We start from the raw sequence: 27734 nt of genomic DNA on the forward strand, positions 1-27734 counted from the left end.
GTATCTCAGTGTTTTTTCTCTCCGTCTGCTTGAGTAATATATAAATTAAGCACAGGGAACACCCTCTACATTAAAAGTCTGTCTGGGAGCCCGTTAAGGAGCTTTTAATGAGGCTTCAGCTCCCACGCTGTCTTTACTGTTACAGCTACCGATGATGTCACTCACACTGAACTTGACTGAAGCTCAAAGGTCGGGAGGTCGAGCAGAAAATACAAAAACAACAGATCAAAGACAGAAAATACTTTAATAATAAATACATCAATAATATATTTTTTTTTATAAATCTGTTAATTGTCTTAAATAAAGACAGAATGATGTTTATTATTTAGTGTATTTTTTTATATTTTAATACCTTTCTGTTTACTTTTTATCACATCTTAGAATTTATAACATCAAATATTAATCTGCACCATTGCTTCTAATGTACATCTCAATATATTTCAAGTTATTATCATTTTTTATTTCATTTCATACCTGTATATATTAATGCTACACGTATTTCGCGCATCTCTTACACAAAAAGTTTCTTCAGGATACATTTTCTTTTAAATTAATTAATAAATTAGTTAAATAAATCATCAATCATGTTATTGAACTACATAACAGTTTGTATATGTGTGTGTGTGTGTTGCGTGTCTCAGTGTGTGAATGTGTATGTGTTGTGTATGCTCCACACGTCCCCGGTCAGGGCGTTGGCGGCTCCCTGCAGCGTCCAGGTAAAGAAGGCGAGCTGCCGTCTGAAGCGTTTCTCGTCGAAGCGTTCGGGGTCAGACGTCAGCAGGGCCAGGTGCTCGGCGAGAGCGCTCAGAGTGTGGTCACCACGGCCGTGGATCACGTGACGAAATGGTGTCTCCACCACTGATACGTACTGAGACAGGAAGTAGTATTCCACCTAGAGGACAGAAAAGCGGGCGTTTGTGTGGCAGCCAGCGTTGAAAGTAATTGTACCCTTGTGTTCCGAGCGTCCTAGAAATGAGCAGTGTCAGCGGCAGTATTTGAAGTATTAGTACCCTCATGATGCGAGTGTTGTAGAAGCGAGCCGTGGTCGGGTCATGTAGGTCGCTGTTGTCGATGGCTCTCTGCAGCGTCTCGGCTGCTCGGCTGTAATCTCCTCTTGCACTGAAAACCCACTGAGGAGACAAACCTCTGGACTGAAGACAGAGAGACAGTAGAAAAACTTAATCAGTACACCTCTGTCTTTTAAAAACAAAACAAAAACACAGCAGCCATGATGACACCTGTCAGCACAGTGACTCAGGTGAGGTCAGAGAGCGTACCTGCAGCTCAGCAGAGTGTTTGTTCAGCTGAGCGCTGAACTGCAGCACTGCCTGAGCGTAGGAATCGATGCGTAGCGGCAGGATGTGGTCGTGGGCTAATCGCAGCACCATCTCCCCAACCAGCTCCCCTAAGCTCCGTCCCGTGACCCCCAGACGACCCCCCAGCACCTCCTGTAGGCGAGAGGTGGTGTCCAATGGTGTGTTGACGAACGGGTACGCTCGCTCCTTAAGGGGCAGACACAGAACTCATGACTCATCTACCTGCAACAAGTAGACCTGTACACCGAGTACACATGACTTCATAGAACATGACATCATGAGACTCCACACACTGACATGACATTAAGCACAGTTTGATGTGACCACATGAACATGACGCGGCGTCAGTTTACCTCAGTGAATCTGAGCTCCATAGCCGGAACTCCTGCAAACGCTGTGAAGCTGTACGCTCCACTGTTCAGGTACAGCGGCTTCATTCTGAGGAGGAAAGGTTCATTCAAACATGAGGTCAATCTTCTTCTTTACAAAACATTATTTAGTGACGGATGTGATGCTGAGTGTTTGTGGGGTATCTCACATCCTCCAGCTGCCCCCCTCCCTCTCTGCCTGACTGAAGATGGTCTGACCTGCATGTCTCGGATGCTCCACCTTCACACATTAACACCAAGACATGACAACATGTGACATGAAGCCAAAGCAACACTGATGTAAAGAAATCTTAGAGGTGCACAATAACATCAGCATCGGCACAATATGAATGACATAAATATGTGACTATAATAACTCCAAAAAGGTCGAATTTGCCCTCGTTGAAGCTTCTGTCATGATTTCCTAGGGATGAGTGTCATCCAAGTCTGTTAGCACCTCCTAGCAGTCCTGTTAAATTCACCTAAATTCACCGTAAACATCTATTCAAGGCATACCTAAGGTAAACTGAAAGATATTTTTGTTGCATTTTTAGCACATCTACATGCACGGTCTCACTTGAAGGTAACTCAAGTTCACTGTGCGTCTCTAATAAATAACCCATTGGACATCATCTCCCAGTGTTCACCTGTCTGATGGCAGCATCCAGCAGGTCAACTAGCAGAGGACTGGAGTACGCTGACAGGACATCATCACCTGCAGACAGACAGACAGACAGACAGACAGAAGGTCATTTATTTCATCTTTTAATTGGCTGCTTGACACATTAAAGGTCTCCTGTGAGACCTGTGGCTGATAGCTGTGCATTACCCATGACAGCCTGATCCAGACTGAAGTAGGCCACAGCCTTCAGGTGCAGCATGGACAGGTAACCCTGGAACACAGAGCGCACATGTTACCACGGCAACCACAGGGTCAGAGGTCAGAGGGAAGACTCAGCAGAGAGTTGATGTGGTGTGTGAGACAGAGAGTGATAGAGTCAGAAGGTGGACTATTGTATGTAATGTTTGTTTAGGTTATTAATAACTCAACTCCCGTGAGTCGGGACAGACTACTGGAAGCAAAGCAAGTGCTTCACTACAGCTGCCAGGTGCGGACAACAGCCTGCAGTTCATCTCAGCTGTTCCTTCTCCTCATCTGACAGCCAACAGAACAGCTGGAGGTGAGAGCCAATGACCGCTGGTCTCATTCATGTGTCTGACACTCACCACCCTCCTTTCAGTTTCATCCACAACGTTACTGATGAACATGTGCGCGGGAACATACTGTCACTGTGCAGTAGAAATGTGCACACACACGACTATGTGTGTGAATGTGCTCAGGCGAGACAGCTGCAGATCACTGTTGGAGACCAACAAACAATAAAACTGGTTGGTTTTTAGTGAGACATCAGTAGCTTTTCCAGGGGTGGTTGTGCCAACCAAATGTGTATTTTAAGCCAAAACAGGATTTTTTTCTGAACCATAACCAGGAATTTTTTTGTGCCTCAACATATTAACCACAGCAGAAACCTACAATTCAAGCATTTGTTTTGTTGATTGGGTCGAGGAGCTACAGGAAAACTACTCAGACGTTCTTACATTGATGGTTCTGTTAGTCCAAAGAATGTGCGCTCTCTCGCCTCAGACAGTTTATCTCTGGACTGCATGTGCCAAAATTTCTAATATTTCCTTTTGAATGGTGTCAGACACCTAGTTGTGTGTTCACTGCAGCCACTCATGCCCCCTGGGCAGATCATAAAGTTACAGCTGCCTTTCGTCTGCTCCGTCAGTAGCTGCTATAGGACTCAGTCCTGATGGATGTGCCCCAAAATTCTTCACTCCAAGTGAACATTTGCGCCAGATTTAAAGAAATTCTCTCAAGGTGTTCTTTAAGGAGCTATATGTAAGAAATCTAAAGCAAATAGTCATAAAATCCTCCTAATATGTCACAGAGACTAAGGAATAATGTTCATATAACATACTGATCTCACCGACAACAATAGTACAGCCAGAATATTCGCATTTAAAAAAAAAATTTACAGAACGCAAATCATGTTTATGTTTTGAATTTGTGTTTTGGCCTGTTGCACCACCCGCCGCCATCTACCAGTCACACAGTCAGTAGAGTCTCAGCATCAGTTACAGTTAACACTGAGCTACAATGGCTGACGGTTTGACTAAACCCAAACGACCTCGTTATGATTCCCAAAAACGCCAAGACAAAACTCGAGGCAAAGCGAGGGTCTATATAGGAGATGCCTTTGAACGGTGGAGACGGTTTAAAGCAGATAAGAATTTGAAATTGGATGTCAAAGTGGCTACTTCTCCTCGACAGGTAAGCTTTAGCCAAAGTTGGCTAACTAGCATCATAGCTAGACGGGGAAGGACATTTCGAATACTTTCAACTGTTATTCATTTTCGATCATACATTGTAGCCCATGTGCAGGTGGGTCATCGACCCGACTGATTTTTTTGAGAAACAAATGTTAGCAGCACGGCAAGCAGCATTAACAGTGTCCCGGTACATAGCATTAGCAGCCGGCTCCTCCTCAGCTGTATCCCTGCAGCAGCGTTAGCAGCAGAGAAGCCGGACTTGCTCGAGCAGTCCGCTGGAAAACCGAAGATCAAGGACGCTGCGACGCGGCCCTGCCACAGAATCATTGAGTTTGTTTACTCCTTCTTCCTCTGTGGTGTATACCGTAATGTGTTTTCTACTATGTGACTGGACGAACCTCCAGCCATTCAGTTGCTCCAACGTTCCCAAAATCTCCACCATCCCAGCTGACAAACAGCAAACTGCGCCTGGGGCTGAAACCTGCGCACACACAGATACACAATGAAACCAACACTGTGCACTGTCACCACACTGCAAATACACTGTTCACATCAGATGCAGCATAGAATGTCTTAGCAACCGCTTCGTAACCACCTACTAACATCTTAATGTTATGGCCTTGTCTACACCACAGGAAGTACACCTGTATCCAGGTGAGACTCACCGTTCTTCACCATGGCAGAGAAGGTCCGAGCCAGCTCCAGAAGGATCGCTGTTCCAACTCCAGACTTCACAGCTCCTGGACCCAGTGAGTCCCTCTGAGCTCCCAGTATGATGTACTGGTCTGACAGAAAGACAGAGGAAGACTGGTTTATCTTACAGGGACCTCATAGGAGAGAGAGAGTACCTTACAGGGACAGAATTCAGAGACTTCCTTACAGGGACACAGTTCAGAGAGCACCTCACAGGGACACAGTTCAGAGACCACTTTACAGGGACACACTTACCTGGCTCGTCTCGGCCCTCCAGAGATGAGAAGATGTTGTTTAGCAGGACTGGCGTCATGACATTGTGGACCGACATCTTGACTCTGCGTCCGGAGCTGAACTCTGGACCGACCACACAGCGCACATATGGCAGTCGACTCCGCCATGACGAAGGACAGGATGGACCTGACAGCTGGCTGAGACACAGAAAAACCTGGTGAGGTCACAGTAACACCTGAGCAGGTGAGCTGAGGGGGCAGGGCTCACCTGAGCAGCTTGGCAGCTACAGTGGCACTGATTGGCAGGGCTGGGATGAGCGGCAGGCCGGAGGACTGGATGGACGGGAACTGAGTATGATTGAAGGACGGGAAGCCAGGGGTGAAGGGGTCACCTGACCCCAGGTGGACCTGTGATTGGATGACACAGAGGGAGATGCTGATTGGTCGGGAGCAGGAAGGCACATAACAGGTGTGTGTTTTTATGTGTGCTTTACATGTTCGGACACGGCGGTGTGTGCGTTCAGGCCGAGGCGTCGGGGGTCCTGCGGCAGGTCAGCCGGGTCGGGGTAGATCAAAGCTCCACTTGCCCCGCTCTTCTCAGCCAACCACACCTTCTCAGCAAAACTGACCCCGCCTCCAACACGCATCACCACCACACAGCCAACCACAGATACACCCGCACTCTTCAGCCAATTAAAATCCTCCGGGCGGCCGTAGTTAGCATAGACCACGCCCCCCTGCAGAGAGAGAGAGACAGGTAATGATACCTGGGTTTGTGGTTACCATGATGACAAAACATCCTGACTCACTGTCTCACCGTGGCACTTCCTGTGGCGCTGTATGGACAGAAGTCAGACGGGTTCAGAGAGATCTGTTCTGAGATCAGTCCTGTAGAGTCCACCAGTGACAGAGAGCTCCTCTGAGACCTGAACACAAACAAACAAATAAATAAACAAACAGGCTGTACTCCATGTCATCAGTCTGTGACCTCTGAGTGACCTCTGCAGTGTCTACCTGTGGGGGAACTGCAGCGTGGCGTACAGAGACTCGGTCCAGGTGTGATCCATCTGCAGCAGTCTGAAGCGGCGCAGGATCTCTGAGGCCAGAGATGTTCCCTCTGAGGAACCTGGAGGATGATTGGCTCTGCTGACTCGACTGATGGACACAAACACAAACACTCGACGGGACAAAACTCAGACACCAACAATAGGACTCCTTCTGACAAGGGGACAAAAAGGCCAAAGTGTCCACAGGATCCGTCCTTTCCACACCTCCCAATTATTGTCAGTGGAAGCACCCCTTGACCTCAGCCTTTCATCCTCATCCATTTATTCCTCACCCTTTGTCCCCTCATCCACTCATCCCTCATCCTTTAGCCCAAGACCCTCAACCCTCAACTATCTTCCGTTCATTCCTTGACCCTCATCCCTTTATCCCTCATCCTTTCATTCCTCATCCATTCATTCCTCACCCTTAATCCCCTCATCCCCCCAGCCCTCATCCCTCACCCCTCATCCCTTCATCGCTAAAATCTCATCCCTTTATCTCTTTGCCCCTTGACCCTCATCCTGTCATTCCTCACCCCTTTTCCATTCATCCCTTCATCCCTCATCCCTCCACACCCTGACCCCTTTTCTATTCATCCCTCATCCTTCATCCCCTCATCTCTTCATCCCCAGACCCTAATTTTTTATGCCTCTCCCTTCACCCATTCATCCCTCGACCCTCATACCTTCATCCCTCATCCCTTTGACCTCCTTATCTATTCATTCCTTGACCGTCATCCCTTCATTCCTCACTTATTATCTCCTCATCCCCTCAACGCTTATCCTTTCATCATAACTCCTCATCCCTAGACTCTCATCCTTTCATCACTCACCCTTCATCCATTTATCCCTAAACCCTCATCCCTTCATCTCTTTGCTCCTTGACCCTCATTCTCTCATTCCTCATTCCTTATGCATTCATCCCTAAACCCTCATCCCTTCATCTCTTTGCCCCTTGACCCTCATCCTTTAATTCCTCACCCTTCATCCATTCATCCCTCATCTCTAAACCCTCATCCCTTCATCTCTTTGCCCCTTGATCCTCATTCTCTCATTCCTCATTCCTTATCCATTCATCCCTAAACCCTCATCCCTTCATCTCTTTGCCCCTTGACCCTCATCCTTTAATTCCTCACCCTTCACCCATTCATCCCTCAACCCTCATGCCTAAACCCTCATCTCTTCATCTCTTTGCCCCTTGACCCTCATCTTTTCATTCCTCACCCTTCACCCATTCATCCCTCATCTCTAAACCCTCATCCCTTCATCTCTTTGCCCCTTGACCCTCATCCTTTAATTCCTCACCCTTCACCCATTCATCCCTCAACCCTCATCCCTAAACCCTCATCCCTTCATCTCTTTGCCCCTTGACCCTCATCCTTTAATTCCTCACCCTTCACCCATTCATCCCTCAACCCTCATCCCTAAACCCTCATCTCTTCATCTCTTTGCCCCTTGACCCTCATCTTTTCATTCCTCACCCTTCACCCATTCATCCCTCATCTCTAAACCCTCATCCCTTCATCTCTTTGCCCCTTGACCCTCATTCTCTCATTCCTTATCCATTCATCCCTAAACCCTCATCCCTTCATCTCTTTGCCCCTTGACCCTCATTCTCTCATTCCTCATTCCTTATCCATTCATCCCTAAACCATCATCTCTTCATCTCTTTGCCCCTTGACCCTCATCCTTTCATTCCTCACCCTTCATCCATTCATCCCTCAACCCTCATCCCCCTGACCACTTATCTATTCATTCATCATCCCCGCATCTCTTCATCCCCAGACCCTAATTTTTTCATCCCTCATCCTTCACCCATTCATCCCTCGACCCTCATGCCCTCACCCCTCATCTCTTCGACCCTAAATTCTTATCTAGTCACCCCTTGACCCTCATCCTTTCATCTCTTTGCCCCTTGACCCTCATTCTCTCATTCTTCATTCGTTATCCATTCATCCCTAAACCCTCATCCTTTAATCTCTTTGCCCCTTAACCCTCAGCCTTTCATCCTTCAACCCTCATCCCTTCATCTCTTTGTCCCTTGACCCTCATTCTCTCATTCCTCGCCCTTCATCCCTAAACCCTCATCCTTTTGCCCCCTGACCACTTATCTATCCATCTCTCATTCCCTCATCTCTTCATCCTCAGACCCTCATTTTTTCCCTTCACCCATTCATCCCTCGACCCCTGTCTGTTTCTGTCTCTCATTGGTTCCTCCTGAACATCTTTAAAATAACAAATCAATAGATTGATCAGTGATTCCCTCAAACAGCTGCTCACTTCAGCTTTTATCAAACAATCTTTGTTAGGGACTATTTTCAGCGGTGGATTAATCCAGACGGTGTCTGTGGGACTGAGTCGTAATATACATGTATAATCACCTGACGGTGTCGTGGATGTCTTCATCCTGCAGCAGCCTCCTCATCATCACCCTCAGCTCTCCCAGATAAAGCCCCGCCCCTCCCTCTGCAGGTGGTTTAGCCCCGCCCCCACGCTCCTCATCCTCCTCCCCCAGCCCCTTCACCTGGGAGCAATGGAGCCGCGCACCAAACACTGCGTAGGCCAATAGAAATGCTACGAGAGAGACAGACCACACCCACTTTAATCACATGATCAAACTAGTCAGTGAAAGAATGCGTGTGTGTGTGTGTGTGTATGTGTGTGTGTGTGTGTGTTTACCAATGACAAAGACGACGACAACCACGCACACACACAGGAACACGCTGGCTCTGCGGTAACCGTGGCGATAAGGCAGCACCAGTGCTGTGATGTCACTGCTCTGCCCTGCCTCCTCCTCTCGTGTCACAAACCTCATCTCCACCCTCTGAGCTCCTCCTGCCTCCTCATCCTCGGCCCCGCCCACTGAAGGAGACTGACCAGAGAGAGAGAGAGAGAGAGAGAGAGAGAGAGAGATGTAACCATGGTTACAGGCGAGAGGGGGAGGGGCTGGTCTCTGGGTGTCGCACCTGTGGCTCACCTGAGTCAGACGAGTCCTGACGGTGTCCATGATGATGACCTGTAAGGTAAAAAGTAACCACGATGAAATATTTTTATTCAGCAAAAAAAAACAAAAAAACAAAAAAAAACAACAACTTTGATTCAAAAATAAAATAATAATAATAATATTAATAATAATAATAATTAAATATATAATTATATAATTATCATTATGATCAGTCCTGTGATCTCTGGTCCGTCTTTATTAAACTTCAAATACTTAAATGCTGTAATTTCTCCTTGACGTCTCATAAACAGATCTGAATGTTTTCCATCCGCCACAGATCAATAATCACAGATCAGACTCACTGTGATTGGTTCCTCTCAGGGGTCAGAGGTCACAGTGGTGTTTGATCTGGTTAACTTTATTAACAGCTAAGTAAACACACACACACACACACACACACACACACACACACAGACAGTGAGGTTGCTTTAACTCTCTGTAAGTCTTCAGCTGACGCTCTCACAGCAATGATTTAAGGTGTGTGATTTAAGGTGGTATTTATCAGTGTAACAACAGGTGTCTGTCCAACATGACAGTTTCAAATGGACGACGATTTCTTATTCAAAAAGTCATTTTCGAGTCTGAGGAGTTAAAAACAGATTTAAAGTCACAGATCACTGGACATGATCAATCAGCTGATCAATAACAAACACTTGAGTTAATGTGATCCACTAACCTCGTTTATTCCTCCTCTCTGTCTTCTCTCTCTACGTCCATCCGTCTGGGTGTTTTCAGTGTGTCTCCCTGTGTGTATGCATATGTGTGTAACTTTGGAAAGTCCAATCTGACGCCCACCCTGTGGTCACCTGACCTGCTCTCACAGATAGTTTACTGCAGTAAAAGTACTGATACCACACTGTTAAAATACTAGATAACTAAATATATTATTGTATCATGAAACACATTAAATACACATTAAACACACAAACACATTAAACACACAGTAAACACATTAAACACACATTAAAGACATTAAACACACATTAAACACACAATAAACACATTAAACACACATTAAACACACAATAAACACATTAAACACACATTAAACACACAATAAACACATTAAATACACATTAAAGACATTAAATACACATTAAACACACAATACACACATTAAATACACATTAAATACATTAAATACACATTAAACACACAATACACACATTAAACACACATTAAACACATTAAACACACATTAAACACATTAAACATGGCTTAATAGACACAAATCAGCTTCACTATAACTCGCAGCATTCACAGACAAAACAACTGTCTTATACTAAACACATTTTCCCCACAAATACAACATGCTAACATTATTAGCGCAAGCCTATGGCATTTTACATTGTATAAATTAGCCTAAATTAGAGAGATTTCCTCTGCTCATATGAAGCCAGGATAAATCACACACAAGACTTAAAATGCTATTTTTGTGGAGGCTTTATTGTCTTCACAGTTTATTGTTTCTTATCTGTGAAATTAAAGTAAATCAAAGCTTTGTTTCCACTGAGGGAAATGGTTTCAGCTTATAGAGACAGACAGGAGGTCTGCGTTACGGCTACGTGTAGTTACATTTATGGGGTGGTGCACGCCAGGCTATGGTGTCGAAGTATAAATTCCCTATAATTAGTCATGCCACATACTGCCTCCCGCTGGCCAGGTGTTGTAAGTGTAACAAAAACTTCTCAAAACCAAGATGGCCGACAGAATGCCACAAACACTGTGCAGCTCAGGAAAATCTTGCTAAGTATTCTGTTACTGCGGGTAAATAACATTTGGTAACATTAAGTCACACGTACGGAGAGATACAACTGTTCATGTTTCCAAGTATTGATTTTATGTTGGGAGAAAATTATGATTAATCATCCTAAACTGGACGTCATGTGTCGCTGGCTTTATCCCAAGTCCAATTAATATTATTACTGCAGCTTTGATGGTCTCAGATAATTCATCTGCAGTGACTTTTTTTGGCTTTAGCTCAGCTGATTCATGTTAGTGGAGTGTAACTTTGGTTTTTATAACTAAAATAATGGGAGCAATGGTTAAACTGTATGTCATTATTTATTTGTTGTCACAGTGTTAAATTCCAGTTTCTGCTGACCATACATAAATATACAAATAGATAATGATAACGATAATAATAGTAATAATAATAATTATTATTATTACTATTACAGTGGTGTGACAGAATGATTTTAGGTCTGTCTATGCCTCCATCTGGTGGCTGAAGGGTGTTACTACACTGGGACTAGACATGATCATTATTGATACATGTTGGCTTCCTTTCCTTTTCCAGCCAGTTATAATTGTTTTCTATGGATGGGAACATGTGTACAGATTTTCAAAATAAAGCCATGGTGGATTAGATGTATCTAATTTTAATATTTAATACTGTCAGTGACATGTCGGTGACAACAAATGAGTTTAACTGTTATTTGGGAGCCAAACACGGTGCGTAAATGTACCTAAGAAGGACAATTTGATCTGAGACTTTCTCCACTAAATCCTCTCTCAATGTGCTCTGCTTCATTTTATAAGTCTGTACACAGGTGCAGAGAAGATGTTATATGATTTTCTACAGCTTGGGGCTGCTACGAAATAATTTCAAAGGAATATTTACTGCTGTAGAAAAGATTACCACACACTTACATCTATGCAGCATTTCACTTCATTATTTTCTTGAGCTTTCAGTCTATTAAACCTTCATCAGAACACACATGAACCAACAACGGACAGGCAGGTAAAACTAACCAGTCTCAGTCTAATCATTGCACACCTGCGCACAGCCCTGCTGGCAGGAGCTCCACCTCCTGGGAGTTGAAGTGTTTAGATACTGAATGGGGTGCTGTGAGGCATCCAATGAAAGGACACAGTGGGTACAGAAAAAAACTACACAATCATTAAGTGTCTTATTACAGCAGCCTATAAAACAATTAGTTTCATGACATAGTGAACAGGGCCTTGAGAGGGATCAGGGTAAAGCCATCATAAATCAAAGATCCCCATGTGACACTGTTCTGACTCTACGGGCCTTAAGCTCAGCGCTCAGGTGAGTACTCCTGCCCACTTACAATGACATTTATTTTGTAATTTATTACTTAACTCTGTTCCATGTAACTAGTTACTCCGCAGGAGGCAGAAGTGCAGATGCAGACATGCAACACATTTAATTCAGGTTCACTGAAACTGGTAGAATGGGGACATCTGCTGGACAATCTTTGATACTGCATTTGTATAGAGAGTCAAAATTGAGCGAACCTGCTGAAATCATTCTTGATATTTTGTTTGATAAAGTTTCTGATGTTGAGAGATTTTAAAAATGAAACAAAAAACATTTCAGAAACATTGTTAAGCAATTCTTTGGGGGCAAATATTGCAAATTGCCAAATCCCCCTTAAATCTGTGGGACAAGCAGCAGAGAATCAGAATCAGTTTTGTTGCCAAGTAAGTTTTCACATACAAGGAATTTGGCTTGGTGTATTGTTGCATAACAAAGAGTATAAAATACATAAAAGTAAAAGTTTAAAAAGGAAATACTATTAACAATTAAATATAAAATATAAAAAAGTAGTTTGAGGAAAGTGATGAAATGATGCGTTCAGGTGTCACCAAAGCGAAAGGATTTTTCAGCTCTACGGAGCTCTTGGCTCTCACAGTGACGTCTAGCCTGAAATGATCTTTATGTGTTTTTGTTTTCAGCTTCAGCATCAGCAAATAAAGGTCACAGTGCAGGATGTCTTTGTCTCTTTTTCTGTCTTTTCTTTTATTCATTAAATGTACGATTACAAAATTTGTTTTCATGTTTTAGGAAATAAGCATGTTTAAAAGTGATGTATTAATTTCAATAGTCTGTCTAGTTGGTGAAAGCATTTTAGACCAAAATGCTCACGAGGGGGCGTGAGACAATAATGTGCTGTTGATCATCTTTACATTTTACAATCTGTGTGAATGTTTCTCAAGAAAAAGCTGAGATCAGTAAAGAAAGCATCACCATCAAAACTGATTTGACACTGATCAGAAACACCTTCAGTGCGGCTTCACAACATTTATCAAAGTTTCCACACATTAATTTACTAAAAAAGGAACAAAAGCAAAACATGAGATTAAACCTGAAAGACTTTCCTAAATGTCTGAGTCCTGAAACAGACAACAGGAATTGATAATTTTCTTCTGCAGAAAAGTTTGTCTTCTTGTAACAAGGTTGGTTCAGTTGTAACTCAGAGTTTCGTGGCTCAATGGCGCCCTCTGTCTGTAGGTGAATGCCACTGGAGGCTGTGGTGATTCCTGGCTATATTCTGGTCCTCATCAGACAATAATTGTTATTTACAGATTACTGAATGGGCCTAATGGACACAGGTCCAGGGACCCAAAGTGTTAGGGGCCTCATGGCTTTCACCTGTAAAATGTCACTCAAATTTACACATACTGACCAGGAAGAGACTCAAATGGATGCAAAGGAACTGCAAAGAGACACAAATTAACTACAGAAATGGGAAAAACATCAAAATAAACAAAGAGACATGCAACAACCTCAGAGAGACACAAAACCAGTCGCATGACAATCACAAGGAGATGAAAAACAACAATGAAAATGAGGCAAAACCAGCACAAAGTCTGTTTGTCTTGCTTCTATGTGGCAGAGGTGGTGGGGCCTTTTACATATATGTGCCCAGGGGCCCATTGTCTCATAATCTGCCCATGATATCTGTGGTATGTGTATTTATATTTGTGATGATTTGTCATTTGCCCAGATCTAAACTGGACATGTGAATGCTTTTCGTCTGGGTCTTGCCATCTGAAATGGTGTCCGAGACCTCGTGTTCTTTATTTTTTGCATTTTAAAGAACAAAGAACATGAGGCCTAAAGTGACTCTTACCTTCTTAAAATGTGTAGCTTATACTGATCTAAAAATAATGTTGAACATTTCATCAACTAAACTGTGCGTTGTACATCTGGCCTGGTGCCTTTTCCTCTGAAAGTATCACTGGCGAGGGCCAGAGTAGTCTTGAGTCTTCCTAGCTTGGCTTGCCGTGGATTCCGGATCCAAAGAGGGAAAAGTCTCAAAGGAAAATAGAGAATTTGATTGCTTTCATCGGCAATGCTGCAAAGTTAAAGTTCCAAATAATCAAAAATAGCCCACTGCATGCAGCCAGCCTGTGCTAAAACATATTAGTGAATGCTTATTTAGATGTATGAGTAATGCTGATAGGTAGTGATGGCCAAATGAAGCCTCATGAATCACTGTCTTTATTCTCTGAAGCCACTAGATGGCGGTGTCTGTTCAACAAAGGTTTGAAAGCACATTTCATTGCCAGTCCTTCAGCTTTTATCTTTAAACCAAGAGTGCCATCTGGCGGGGTCAGAAAATAAAGAAAGTGGTTCCCGAGGCTTCATTTGGCCATCACCGCTGATAGGCTAAGTTCTACTTTAAAGGCTGTGTTACCTTTAGTATAAGGCTCAAATAAGTTTTGCGGCAACAGACAGATTTTTTTTTTCTTTTTTTTAGGTCGCCAACCCCTGCTTTAAATAAATCATGCAGGTGCATGTAAGCTGCTACACAAAAAAAATGGGTCAGCATATAAGCAATGCCACATCTTCGTCTTCTTCGTCTTCATTCCATTTCGAGATGATCAAACGCTCTCTTTTCAGCATCAGCTCGAGCTGCAGGTGAGAGCAGAGGAGACAAAGGGTTAAGACGAGCGTGCGTGGCATCATCTTCCTCATTCACTTCCTGATTTCTACCAGTGCTACTGTGCTGTTGTTGCTGTGACAACCAGCTCTGTTGCTGCTGACTTCACCTCAGTGTCGCCACAACCTGAGACCAGTGTCACGAAGAGAGATTTGTGGGTTGGCTGGCTCAGTTTAGACTTCGCTCTGGTTTTCCGGTATCTCGAGTTTAGGGTAAAGGTTTTAGAAAACACCTTAAACTTAGCTTTGTTGCCTTCATTTTATACTAAATTCTTGTGCTTAAGTACAGATTTGAGGTACTTGTACTTAACTTGAGTGCTATTTTCTGCTACGTTGTGGAGGAAGCCATCAGAAAATATGATCCATACTGGGATCAATATAGTCTATTATTATTATTATTATTATTATTATCATATATTTTCAGAGGTGTTCTTACCTCGAGCCACCCTGCAGTATATGTAAATACACATTATGAGTATGGCTGTGAACAGGATGAACAGCAGGATGGAGCAGATCAGCCTGTACAGAGTAATGACAGGAGGAGGAGGGGCTTCTGGAGTCTGAGGTCTCACTGTGAGGAAGAAGGATTCAAACATGACACACAGTTAGTTCTGTTTTCACTTAAATATTATGTTAAGGTTTAGAAACATTGTCCCTTTATCCATTAGTGTCATATGAATCATCTCAACAGGGTGCAACAAGAAAACAAAGAATAAAGGGAAGTCTTGTTTTCAGTGTAAAGTGGAGGAATCTGTCCACACACTCAGTTACAGTCTGTACTGTCCGGTGTTTGTTGACAGATAATGTGTGCTGGAAACTGTCAGTGTGTCATTCTGTCAGTCAGTCATTCTGTCAGTCCCACATTTTTCTACTCACTGATGTGGTCAATCTATGTGAAACTGCACATAGGCATTGAGGACTGGCATAGGTAGAAGGTGACAAAGCTACCAATGGGTTTGGACTAGTCTCCGTAAAAAAAGACCCGCTCCTTATGTACATGTAAACAGCTAAGGTAATCTTTAGAGGGTTTCTTCAGATTTGGCTCAAACATCCATTAGAATTTGGTGGTCAAAGGTCAAGGTCACTATGACCAAGAAACATGGGTGTGTTGGGAACCTTTGAAACTGTGCTGATTATATAGATCATCTGAGCCGTCAGGTTGAAGGTGTGTGTGAAGCATCCATGTTTTCATAGCGTCTTTGCAGAAACATCAGTATCTGAAGCACTGGCTAAATATGAGTCTGGACAGACATGATGTAAACTGCAACTTGACTGGTTCACAGAGGTGGTAATTCTAGTTGAATTATCATATTGAGTAAAGGAATCAAGTAATTCAAACTGACAAATAATAGAAATACTGAGGTACAATCAGTTTTATTTCCCAAGATTAGGTTTAAATACTGTCTCAAAGCTGTTGACAGGGAAACACTAAAGAAACACATTTTCTTCCTTTTTTAAGTAGTCAAATTGAAACATACTGAGCTCCCTTCATGCACATAGGACTCACTCCAAAGTTGTTGAATACCAGCACTTGGTCAGTGACATCTGGCGTCAGACATCGACAAAAAAAGCTGACTTTTCTCAGTCGTCCAGGTCATGGTAATCATGAGTGCTATATCGTAGGCATCTGGACTTGCTTGTGTTTCTTGAAAACATCATGTGAGCCCAATGACACACATGATGGCCAGGTGGGTCAACGACTCACATGTGACCTTAACGACTCTGCAAGGGTTCACACCCACACTGAGTTTAAAGCTTGCAATTCCGCACCAGTCATTTAGAACTGAAGAAGCTTCTTGGATGAGAGGCGCAATATCTTCAAGAAACGCAAGCAAGTCCAGTTGCCTTCGATATAGCACTTAGGATCAATTTGTGGTGTTGCACCGACGTAGTGCTTTTATTTTGAAAGAGACTGTATGCAAACTGTACATTTCCTGTGAAAACAGAAGTGTACTTTGAAAACAGACAATGCATGTAACAGGCTGAAGTTGACACAGCATCCCAGAACGTCAACAACCAACACACCCAGGGTACCTTGGACGTCATATGTGGACGTGGAAAGTCCATGACCAAACGTGCACATGTGACTAAGTCAGAGTGAGAATGTGTTGGTGGGACTGCTCTACATAGGAAGCAGAAAATGTCACCTGTGACATCCAGCCAGCTCTGCGGTGACTTTCCTTTTGTTGGGTGTTCACACTTGTAGAATCCTTCGTGACGTTTGGTCACTGGTGAGAGGATCATCTTCCCTGCAGGCTCAGTGCCAATGAAAACATTGTTTTGGAAGAATGCAGCAGAGAAATCTGATGTTGATTCATCGTCATCTTCTTCCTTGTAGGAGCAGCGCAGTGTGACATTATCTCCCTCCATCACAGGACGTGTGGGGCTCTCAAGGATCACAACACCAGCTGAAATATAGAAGATTACATTTCTGTGTTTTATTTCTAACTTGTTGTGTTTGCAAAGTCTGTTAAATTGCAAAAATCCATGCACATTTGATATTTACTGGCTACTGTGATGTTCACGGTGTTGCTGCATGCCCCCTGCTGAGACTCACACCAGTACACTCCGTTGTCGGCTGAGTAGGCATCTTGGACGGTGCAGGAGGACTCGCGTGGGATTCCCCATCCATACTTACAAGCCTGAGATGTCTGAGAGGAGGTGTTCCTCCTCACTGTCCAGCCGGTGGAGTTTGCCTCACACCTCAGAGAGATTTCTTCAAAAGGAAAGAACTGAGATCTGTTGGGAGTGACGCTCAGCGTGGCTGTGGGGTGGGTAGATATAAATAATTAAACAGGAAGTATTTACCAGTGGATTAAAGGTTTTTAATGTAGATAGCTGAGCTTATGATTTAAATGCAAGCTTTGCTGTGGTTACTTGTTCAGGTGCTAGACTGCAAAGCCGCATTCATCAGTTTTTGGATTGATTACATTACATGAAGAGAGAGAGTCATAGTGAGGAACCCACAGAGAATTACCACAGACTCTGCAGCTCTGCACACAGCGCTTATTAACCTCCCTCAGCTCAGGGTTTGGTTTTACAACAGTAACTGAGTTGTGCTCAGTTTCAGAGCGAAGGTGAGCAAGATACGGTGTTTGGCTTTGTTTAAGTGACAGAATGTAACTAAGTACATTTACTTAAGTTCTGTGCTTAAATCCAAACTCCTGGTACTTGTACTTTGAGTGTTTCCATTTTAATACTTCAACTCCATTACATCTCAGAGGTAAATATTGTACTTTTTACTCAATTACATTTGTCTGACAGCTTTAGTTACTTTTACTTCAACGTTTTACTTCACAATGAGTACTTTTCTTTTTCATACTTTCATTGCATTTCGCTGATAATACTTACATATTTACAAAAGGAAAGGATCGGAATATTTCTTCCACTATTGCTTTGTTAGGTTAGTAAGTAGCCTATGTTAACTGCTCAAATGGTTGGTAGATGAGCGGAGAAAATTAAACAGCAGGGGTCAAATTATTTTGTAAAAAAGGTAAATTACTTACAGAGCATTAGGCAGAGTGATATGATCTCCATCCTGCTTCACTCTTTGTCTTCATCTAACAAGCTTGACACAGTTGGTCTACCACATCCTTCACATCGAACAGGAAATTGTGAACGTCATTGCTGAACATTACAGATCTGTAACTTGCTTGAGTTAATTCACATAAACATTATTTGAAAAGTTCTATGCTTTCACTAATCAGTAGTGGAGGAAGCATTCATATTTTTTTTTTAGGAAAGTAAAAGTAGCAATACCACCGTGTGGAAATACTTTTAGGATAATGTATACAATGCGGCTGAAGGGGTAGGGGAAAGACCCAAACGCAGAAAAAACAGTAGTTGTGATGGCCAAATGAAGCCTAATGAGCTATTTTTCTTATTTTTCTCTGACCCCCACAACATGGCACTCTTGGTTTAAATTGACAAATGAACAACACCCACCACAACACACAGTCCACACACACTGTTTCTGTTAAACACATTTTGCAGCAGCGGCCCTTTAATTTTCATAGGTATAGATACAAACAGTACATAAGAGCAGGTAAAGCTCAATTGCTGTCAAAAGACCTCTCATTTGTTTCACCTTTATTATGAGTCCAAACTCTATCATTATGTAGGTCTTTCACTGAAAACCACAGTCAGACCTGTCATCGGCCACAAGAGAGGCCATCTTCACATTTCAGTGAAACAGGATATGAAGTACCCACATAAACAAACAGAGACAAAAGAGTCAGACTTCCTGTTACTCTGGTTTAGCCACACACCTAATTTTTAACCTCTTAATGTGTTGAATTTTGCAGCCCAGTCACCGGAATAACATATTGGCAAAAAAAAGCAATAAAAGCAAATAATGTTCACGAGATGTTGGGACGTTTCCAGTCGTGTTAGGGACAACAAAATGGGCTATTTTTAAGCCAGAACATAATTTCCTAACCTTATCCAAGTGGTTTTGTGTCTAAACCTTACCACAAGTTAACCACAGTGTTGTTACAACAACAATTGAAAACTAAAATGTAAAGTTTCAACATATTTACACCAATCAGCCAAGTCATTAAAGTCCCCAACAGGTGAAGAGAATAACACTGATCATCTCTTCACAATACTATGTTCTTCTGGGAACCCTTGGGTCCTGACACTAGATAACTAGTGATGGCCAAATGAAGCCTCATGAACCACTTTCTTTATTTTCTCACTCCACCAGATGGCGCTCTTGGTTTAAAGATAAAGGCTGAAGGAATGACAGTGAAATGCTTTGCTTTCAAACCTTTGTTGAACAGACAGCGCCATCTTGTGGCTTCAGAGAATAAAGACAGTGGTCCATGAGGCTTCATTTGACCATCACTATGATAACATCAACATACCTATTACCAATCATCATTGCATATTGCAAAATACCAAAGAAAATGAGAAACTTTAAATTTAATTTAACAATTTTAATAGTTTATTGTTGTTTATAAGCATTTAATTTTGTTATAGATTGATTTATTAGATTTATACTATTTAACAAAGAAAGAAAAAAGTAAACGATGGAGATGAGTTTTCCTTTTTCAAGGGCATATATAGCAAATGGCTCTGTTTTTAATTTAATAAGAGTTCTTTGTTGAACACAGGCATATTTCTGAGGTGGCAATCACTCATAACTCTCTCTATCAGCTCCCCACCTCATGGGCCCTGGTGCAACTGCACTGTCTATATTTGTGCCCCTGAATAACACTGTATGATCCAAGTGTGACTATATTTTGGCTGACACAGCAATAAACACAATTCTTGGTGAACGTTTATTGTGAATGTTTTTGTTGAAACAGAAATGCTTTAAACTTATCTTCACTGTTCCTGAGGTGGCATATCAGCTGAACCAATCCATATTCTTGACCCAGCAGGTTTCTGACTTGTTGCCTGTGTCACTGGAACACAGAGAAAGTGAACTGTTCAAGTTAGGACTGCCATCTACTGGTAGGTTGGAGGACCAGCAGCTCCTACAGAGAGCCCTTGAGATAATGAAAAATCAACCACACAGAGACACAAAACCACCACAATCAGACCTGACATTACCTAAAAGACACAAAATGACCTCAGTAAGGCAAAATCAGGCACATGCACACATAGACTCCTGGTGGTGCTCAATCACCTGTCTTTTTGCCCTATGTCTAGATAACGGCCCCTTTTGTTAGACATGATTTTTTTCTCTGTCTTTGTCTAATTTTATAGTTAAGTTTTGTTTAGCTTGACTCATGGCATCAATTGTCAGTTAAATGCTCAGTTAAATGCATGTGGTATGCCCAACAACTGCATCTGAGTTTTAATTCTGTGAGACTGCAAGAGCCCCTGCCACTCGCTCTTTAACTTCCCTTTTTGACAAAGCCAAAACAAATTAGTGCATGCAAATCTTGCGACCTGCAGATTTGCCTACATGGACAGCTAGCTGTTTGTCCCAAGACTGAGCACTGTTAGTCACTGTTGAATTAAAAAAAAGGCAACAACAACATCTCAACACAACCAGCCTAACTTAGGCAACAATCCACCATTAAGCCTCAGCTATCTCCCTCCAACTCTCTGGCTAATTCTGGTTCACCACCTGCTCGGTGCGGGCGGAGACAGAAGCTGTGCTGCTTTCCCACTTCCTTTTATCTGTAAAAAACAATGATAACTTGAAAAAGTTTTAAAGGGATAGTGCACCCAAAAATGAAAATTCAGCCATTATCTGACATTCTCCACTCTGTTACAAGTAGGCTGCAAACACAGCACCCTCAGGCCCTCCTTCTGATCTCTGGGGACTTCAACCACGCCTGTCCATCCACCACCCTGCCCACCTTCACCCAGTATGTTTCCTGCCACACCAGACACAATAAAACACTGGATTTATTTTATGCCAACACCAAGGAGGCATACCACTCATCCCCCCTGCCCCCCTGGGAAGAGCTGATGACAACCTGGTTCATCTTCTGCCTGTCTACAGACCTCTGGTGCAGAGGGAACCAGCAACCACCCACACTGTGAAGAGGTGGTCTGAGGAGGCCGAGGAGGCCCTGAAAGACTGCTTTGAGACCACTGTGTGGGAGGTACACTGACAGTATGACATCATGCATTATGGATTATATTAAATTCTGTGTGGAAAGCACCGTACCCACCAGGACTGTACGCTGCTTCTCCAACACCAAACCCTGGATTACTCCAGATATAAAAGCTCTCCTGAAGGAGAAGCGGAGGGCTTTTAACTCTGGAACTAAGGAGGAGCTGAAGGCCGTGCAGAAGGAGCTACGGAGAAACATCAGGTGGGGAAAGGAAGGATTTAAAAAGAAGATGGAGGAACAGCTGCAGCAGAGTGACATCAGCGGAGTCTGGAGAGGTCTGAAAACCATCTCAGGACACAAACAACTAGACTCCCAGGCCAGAGGTGACCAGCAGTGGATGAATGATCTGAATCTGTTCTTCAATAGATTTGATCAGTCTGCCCCTCCCCGGGCCCAGACATCACGGCTGCAACCCCCCTCATCCTCACCTTCACCTTCCCCCCCACCTACACTCCTGGCACACTGCTTCGACATCTCCCCCACCCCCGCTCCCCTGGACATCTCACCACCCCTCACCCCTCCCCCACCTCATCACATCCACCCCCCAGCACACAGCCCCCCTGCTCCAGCTTGTCCTTCACTACCTGTCAGGTGAGAGATCAGCTGAGGAAGACAAAGACGAGGAAGGCTGCGGGTCCAGACGGCATCAGCTCCACGCTCCTGAAGTCCTGCGCAGACCAACTGTGCGGGATAGTTGAAACCATCTTCAATCTGAGCCTGAGGCTGGAAAAAGTACCACAGCTGTGGAAGACATCCTGCGTGGTACCTGTGCCCAAGACTCTGCACCCCAAGGACTTCAGCAGCTTCAGACCGGTGGCATTAACATCACACCTCATGCAGACTCTGGAGCGCCTGGTCCTGTCTCGTCTCCGCCCCGCAGTAGGCTCTTGAATGGACCCACTGCAGTTTGCCTACCAGCCTGGCATTGGGGTGGACGACGCCGTCATCTTCCTCCTGCATAGAGCTCTTTCTCACCTGGAGAAGCCCAGAGGCTCTGTGAGAATCATGTTCTTTGATTTCTCCAGCGCTTTCAACACCATACAGCCTGCACTTCTGAGGGACAAACTGGAGCACATAGTGGTGGCTAATCATCTCACATCCTGGATCCTGGACTACCTCACGGACCGGCCGCAGTATGTCAGGACCCAGGATTGTGTATCGGACTTGGTTGTCTGCAGTATGGGGGCCCTGCAGGGGACGGTGCTGGCACCGTTCCTCTTCACCCTCTATCAATCAATTCATCAATTTTATTTATAAAGCCCAATATCACAAATCACAATTTGCCTCACAGGGCTTTACAGCATACAACATCCCCCTGTCCTTATGACCCTCACAGTGGATCAGGAAAACACCTTTAACAGGGAAAAAAGTGGTAGAAACCTCAGGAAGAGCAACTGAGGAGGGATCCCTCTTCCAGGACGGACAGACGTGCAATAGATGTCGTACAGAACAGATCAACATGATAAATTAACAGTAATCCGCATGACACAATGAGACAGAGAGAGAGAGAGAGAGAGAGAGAGAGAGACAGAGAGAGAGAGAGAGAGATGCAGGACAGACGGTAATGACAGTAGCTTACAACAACATTACTGAAAGTAATAATATTATAGTTATGGTTCTGGCTACTGTGGTACAATATGTTGAAAGTATATATTAATATCTGGCAGTATACATGTGTGACAATAGTCATATGTGTATAATAACAGTAGAAGTATGACTAATGACTAATGATGGCAGCAGCAGCAGGAGGCATCTGGCAGGACCACGGCAGCAGCACAACCACACACGTCACGCTGTCCAGGCACCGCTGCGATATGAGTTAATCTGAGAGACAGTGGAGCACAAAGGCTCCGGAGAAGAAGCCCAGTTAGTGACATGTATTAACAGGACATGAGAGAGTGAGAGAGAGAAGGAGAGAAGGTGCCCGGTGTATTATAGGGGGTCCTCCGGCAGACTAGGCCTAAGTCAGCCTAACTAGGGGCTGGTACAGGGCAAGCCTGAGCCAGCCCTAACTATAAGCTTTATCAAAGAGGAAAGTCTTAAGTCTAGTCTTAAATGTGGAGACGGTGTCTGCCTCCCGGACCGTAACAGGAAGATGATTCCACAGGAGAGGAGCCTGATAGCTGAAGGCTCTGGCTCCTGATCTGCTTTTGGAGACTTTAGGGACCACGAGTAACCCTGCGTTCTCAGAGCGCAGTGTTCTGGTGGGATAATATGGCACTATGAGCTCTCTAAGATATGATGGAGCTTGACCATTTAGAGCTTTATAAGTTAACAGTAGGATTTTAAATTCAGTTCTGGATTTTACAGGGAGCCAGTGCAGAGAAGCTAAAACAGGATAAATATGATCTCGTTTCTTAGTTCCTGTTAGTACACGTGCTGCTGCATTCTGAATTAGCTGGAGAGTTTTTAAGGACTTACTAGAGCTACCTGATAATAGAGAGTCACAGTAATCCAGCCTTGAGGTAACAAAAGCGTGGACCAATTTTTCTGCATCTTTTCGGGTCAGGATAGGCCTAATTTTCACAATATTACGCAGATGAAAAAATGCAGTCTGTGAGGTTTGTTTTCAATGAGAATTAAAAGACAAATCTTGATCAAATATTACTCTGAGGTTTCTTATGGTAGTGGTAGAGGCCAGAGCAATGCCATCTAGAGAAACTATGTCATCAGATAAAGAGTCTCTGAGTTGTTTGGGGCCAAGAACAATAACTTCAGTTTTGTCTGAATTTAACATCAGGAAATTGGTGCTCATCCAGGTTTTTATGTCTTTAAGGCAGTTATGGAGTTTAGTTAATTGATTACTTTCTTCTGGCTTCATCAATAAATACAACTGTGTATCATCCGCATAACAATGGAAATTTATAGAGTGATTTCTAATGATGTTATCTAAAGGAAGCATATATAGAGTAAATAGGATTGGTCCGAGCACAGAACCTTGCGGAACTCCAAAACAAACTTTGGTACGTAAGGATGATTCATTATGAACGTCAACAAACTGAAAACGATCAGATAAATAAGATTTAAACCAGCTTAGTGCAGAACCTTTTAGGCCAATTAAGTGTTCCAGTCTCTGCAGTAGAATTTGATGGTCAATTGTGTCAAACGCCGCACTAAGATCTAATAAAACAAGTACAGAGACAAGTCCTTTGTCTGAAGCAATCAGAAGGTCATTTGTAATTTTAACTAGTGCTGTCTCAGTGCTATGATGCACTCTAAATCCTGACTGAAGTTCCTCAAATAAATTATTATCATGGAGAAAATCACACAGCTGGTCTGCGACTACTTTCTCAAGGATCTTTGACATAAAGGGAAGATTAGATATTGGTCTATAGTTGGCTAACACCTCTGGATCCAGGGTGGGCTTTTTTAGTAGAGGTTTAATTACAGCTACCTTAAAAGACTGTGGTACATAGCCTGTTAATAAGGATATATTGATCATATCTAATATATGAGTGTTAACTAAAGGAAAGACCTCCTTAAGTAGCCTAGTTGGGATGGGGTCTAAGAGACACGTTGATGATTTAGATGAAGAAATCACTGCGGTCAATTCTTGAAGAGAAATCGGGGAGAAGCAATCTAAATATATATTAGGTCTTACAGCTGTGTTTGAGGTTAGATAGGTACTATCTGAGGACAGGAGGTCATGAATTTTGCCTCTAATAGTTAGAATTTTGTCATTAAAAAAGCTCATAAAATCATTACTGCTAAGGGCTAAAGGAATACAAGGCTCAATAGAGCTTTGACTCTCAGTCAGCCTGGCTACAGTGCTGAAAAGAAACCTGGGGTTGTTCTTATTGTCTTCTATTAAAGCTGAGTAATAGTTTGCTCTGGCATTGCGGAGGCCCCTCTTATAAGTTTTGAGACTGTCTGCCCAGATTAAACGAGATTCTTCTAGTTTGGTTAATCGCCAATTCCTTTCAAATTTTCACAATATTTGTTTTAACTTACGGGTTTGAGAGTTATACCAAGGAGCGAACTTTCTTTGCTTTGTTAACTTCTTTTTAAGGGGAGCTACAGAGTCAAGTGTTGTTCACAGCGAGCCTACGGCGCTAACGACAAAATGATCAATTCGGGAGACGTTAAAGTCGGTACAGGAAACCTCTGTTACTGAAGGACATGGCATTGAATTTAACGACGGAGTAATCTTTTCCTTAAATTTTGCGACAGCACTATCTGATAAACATCTAGTATAGTAACTGTTGCTGAGTGGCGTGTAATCGAGTAAAAAGAAATCAAAAGTAATCAGATAATGATCTGATAGCGAGGGATTCTGTGGAAAGACTGTTAGGTTATCAATTTCAATTCCATACGTCAGAACTAGATTGAGGGTATGGTTAAAACAGTGAGTGGGTTCATGTACACCCTGACTGAAGCCAATGGAGTCTAATAATGAGATAAACGCGGTAGCCAGGGAGTCATTATCAACGTCGACATGAATGTTAAAATCACCTACAATAATAACTTTATCTGATTTAAGAACTAAACTGGATAAAAACTCTGAGAATCCACTGCAGACTTTTCACACGACACCCCCACCTATCATCTGCAGAAGTTCTCTGAGGACTCTGCCATCGTCAGCCTCATCACAGATGGGGACGACAGGGAGTACAGAGAACTGAACCAGGACTTTGTGGACTGGTGCCTGAGGAACCACCTTCAGATCAACGCGGGGAAAACCAAAGAGCTGGTGGTGGATTTCCGCAGGCGCAGACTCCTCCTCCCAACACCGGTGAACATCCAGGGAAAGGACATTGAGATGGTGACATCTTATCAGTACCTGGGTGTTCATCTTAACAATAAACTGGACTGGACTAACCACATATCAGCACTATACAGGAAAGGCCAAAGCAGACTCTACCTGCTGAGGCGGCTCAGGTCTTTTGGAGTGCAGGGGGCGCTCCTGAGATCTTCTTTGACACTGTGGTGGCATCAGCCATCTCTTACGGAGTGGTCTGCTGGGGCAGCAGTGTCTCGGCTGCAGATAGGAAGAGACTGGACAAGCTGATCAAGAAGGCCAGCTCTGTCCTGGGATGCTCTCTGGACTCTGTGCAGGTGGTGGGAGAAAGGAGGATGACAGCCAAGCTGTCATCTCTGAGGACTAATGACTCCCATCCTCTGCAGGAGGAGATAAAAGCTCTGGAGAGCTCCTTCAGCAATAGACTGATTCACCCAAAGTGTGTGAAGGAACGCTATCGCAGGTCCTTCCTGCCTGCTGCTGTCAGGCTTCACAACCAGCACTGCTCACAGTAAACTGCACCATGGACACTTTATAAACACCACTATGAGCATTGCTGTCCCCCATGTTGTTGTTTATTTGCACATTCAATATTCACTTTGCACTAAATATGTTCCCTGTAATCCATTGCTCACTTTTTATCCATTGCTCATTAATGTTATTATTATTATTATTATTATTATTATTATTATTATTATTATTATCATTTATTGCTGTTTCTTGTATTTTTTGTATTTTTCTGCATGCCTAGTGTTTTTAAGTTTTTAAATGTTGGCATCTTTAATCTGACTCTTTCTCCTTGACTGCTGTAACACTGGAATTTCTCAATTATGGGATCAATAAAGGTGTATCTTATCTTATCTTATCTTATCTTATAACACAAACAATAATGAAGCTGCAAAGACACACAAAATGACCTCAGTAAGACAAAATCAGGCACATGCACACATAGACTCCTGGTGGTGCTCAATCACCTGTCCTTTCACCCTATGTCTAGATAACGGCCCCTTTTTGTGAGACATGATTTTTTTCTATGTCTTTGTCTAATTTTATAGTTAGGTTTTTTTTAGTTTGACTCATGGCATCAATCTTCAGTTAAATGCATGTGGTATGCCCAACAACTGATTCTGTGAGACTGCAAGAGCCCCTGCCACTCGCTCTTTAACTTCCCTTTTTGACAAAGCCAAAACAAATTAGTGCCCTGCAGATCTGCCTGCATGGACAGCCAGGTGTTTGTCCCAAGGCTGGGCACTGTTAGTCACTATTAAATTAATAAAGCTACAACAACATCTCAACACAACCAGCCTAACTTCGGCAACAACCCACCATTGTCATGCATGATGTATCTTAAGCACAGTGAGTGTTGTCTTATAAAATGTGCTATATACATAAAGTTCACCTGACTTGACTTGTGTCTTGCTCCTGTGTGAGGGACGAGGTGGGGCCCATCTCCACCCACACCTGCATGACGAAAGTGAAAGTGAAGTGGCAAGACTTTGATACTTATCAGGTGAGAGCACTCAGTGCTCTAGACACCAACTACTATTCATAAAGTGTGCAATCATCTCGCTGAGATATACAGCAGCTTCCTGTTCTTCATGGGGTTAATGTTTGTGATCTTGCTGTCCTGTCTCTCTGCCGTGGTGGTTAGAGGTGAGTTATTATTATTATTATTCTTTACAGTAAGGCATTAACTCCATTCATTCCAACAGGTTGTGTTAGTATGGACAGACTT

At 43.2% G+C, this 27734-nt stretch overlaps 2 protein-coding genes across 3 annotated transcripts; both read right to left on the reverse strand.

Moving 5' to 3' along the window:
* Positions 1-225: 225 nt before the first annotated feature.
* Positions 226-9754, reverse strand: tfr2 (transferrin receptor 2). 2 transcript variants are annotated; one of them, XM_033651767.2, is made up of 18 exons: positions 9671-9754; positions 8968-9006; positions 8670-8862; positions 8372-8564; positions 5959-6099; positions 5762-5870; positions 5439-5681; positions 5213-5352; positions 4967-5142; positions 4684-4803; positions 4417-4499; positions 2514-2577; positions 2332-2399; positions 1855-1925; positions 1670-1754; positions 1278-1502; positions 1011-1151; positions 226-892 (listed from the first exon to the last, which is right to left on the reverse strand). In XM_033651767.2, the coding sequence occupies exons 2-18, from the start codon at positions 8995-8997 to the stop codon at positions 638-640; spliced, it is 2337 nt and encodes a 778-aa protein (XP_033507658.1). In that variant the 5' UTR covers positions 8998-9006; positions 9671-9754; the 3' UTR covers positions 226-637. The 2 variants fall into 2 exon arrangements, with proteins under 2 accessions (XP_033507658.1, XP_078020380.1); XM_078164254.1 differs by having other exon boundaries at positions 8957-9006; positions 9671-9748.
* A 4762-nt stretch (positions 9755-14516) lies between these two features.
* Positions 14517-18239, reverse strand: LOC117246345 (uncharacterized). The gene is made up of 5 exons (XM_078164316.1): positions 18193-18239; positions 17193-17450; positions 16834-17094; positions 15123-15257; positions 14517-14659 (listed from the first exon to the last, which is right to left on the reverse strand). The coding sequence occupies exons 1-5, from the start codon at positions 18221-18223 to the stop codon at positions 14610-14612; spliced, it is 735 nt and encodes a 244-aa protein (XP_078020442.1). The 5' UTR covers positions 18224-18239; the 3' UTR covers positions 14517-14609.
* Positions 18240-27734: the final 9495 nt, after the last annotated feature.

This window comes from Epinephelus lanceolatus, chromosome 22, assembly GCF_041903045.1.
Source record: "Epinephelus lanceolatus isolate andai-2023 chromosome 22, ASM4190304v1, whole genome shotgun sequence".
Classification (NCBI taxonomy): Eukaryota; Metazoa; Chordata; class Actinopteri; order Perciformes; family Serranidae; genus Epinephelus; species Epinephelus lanceolatus.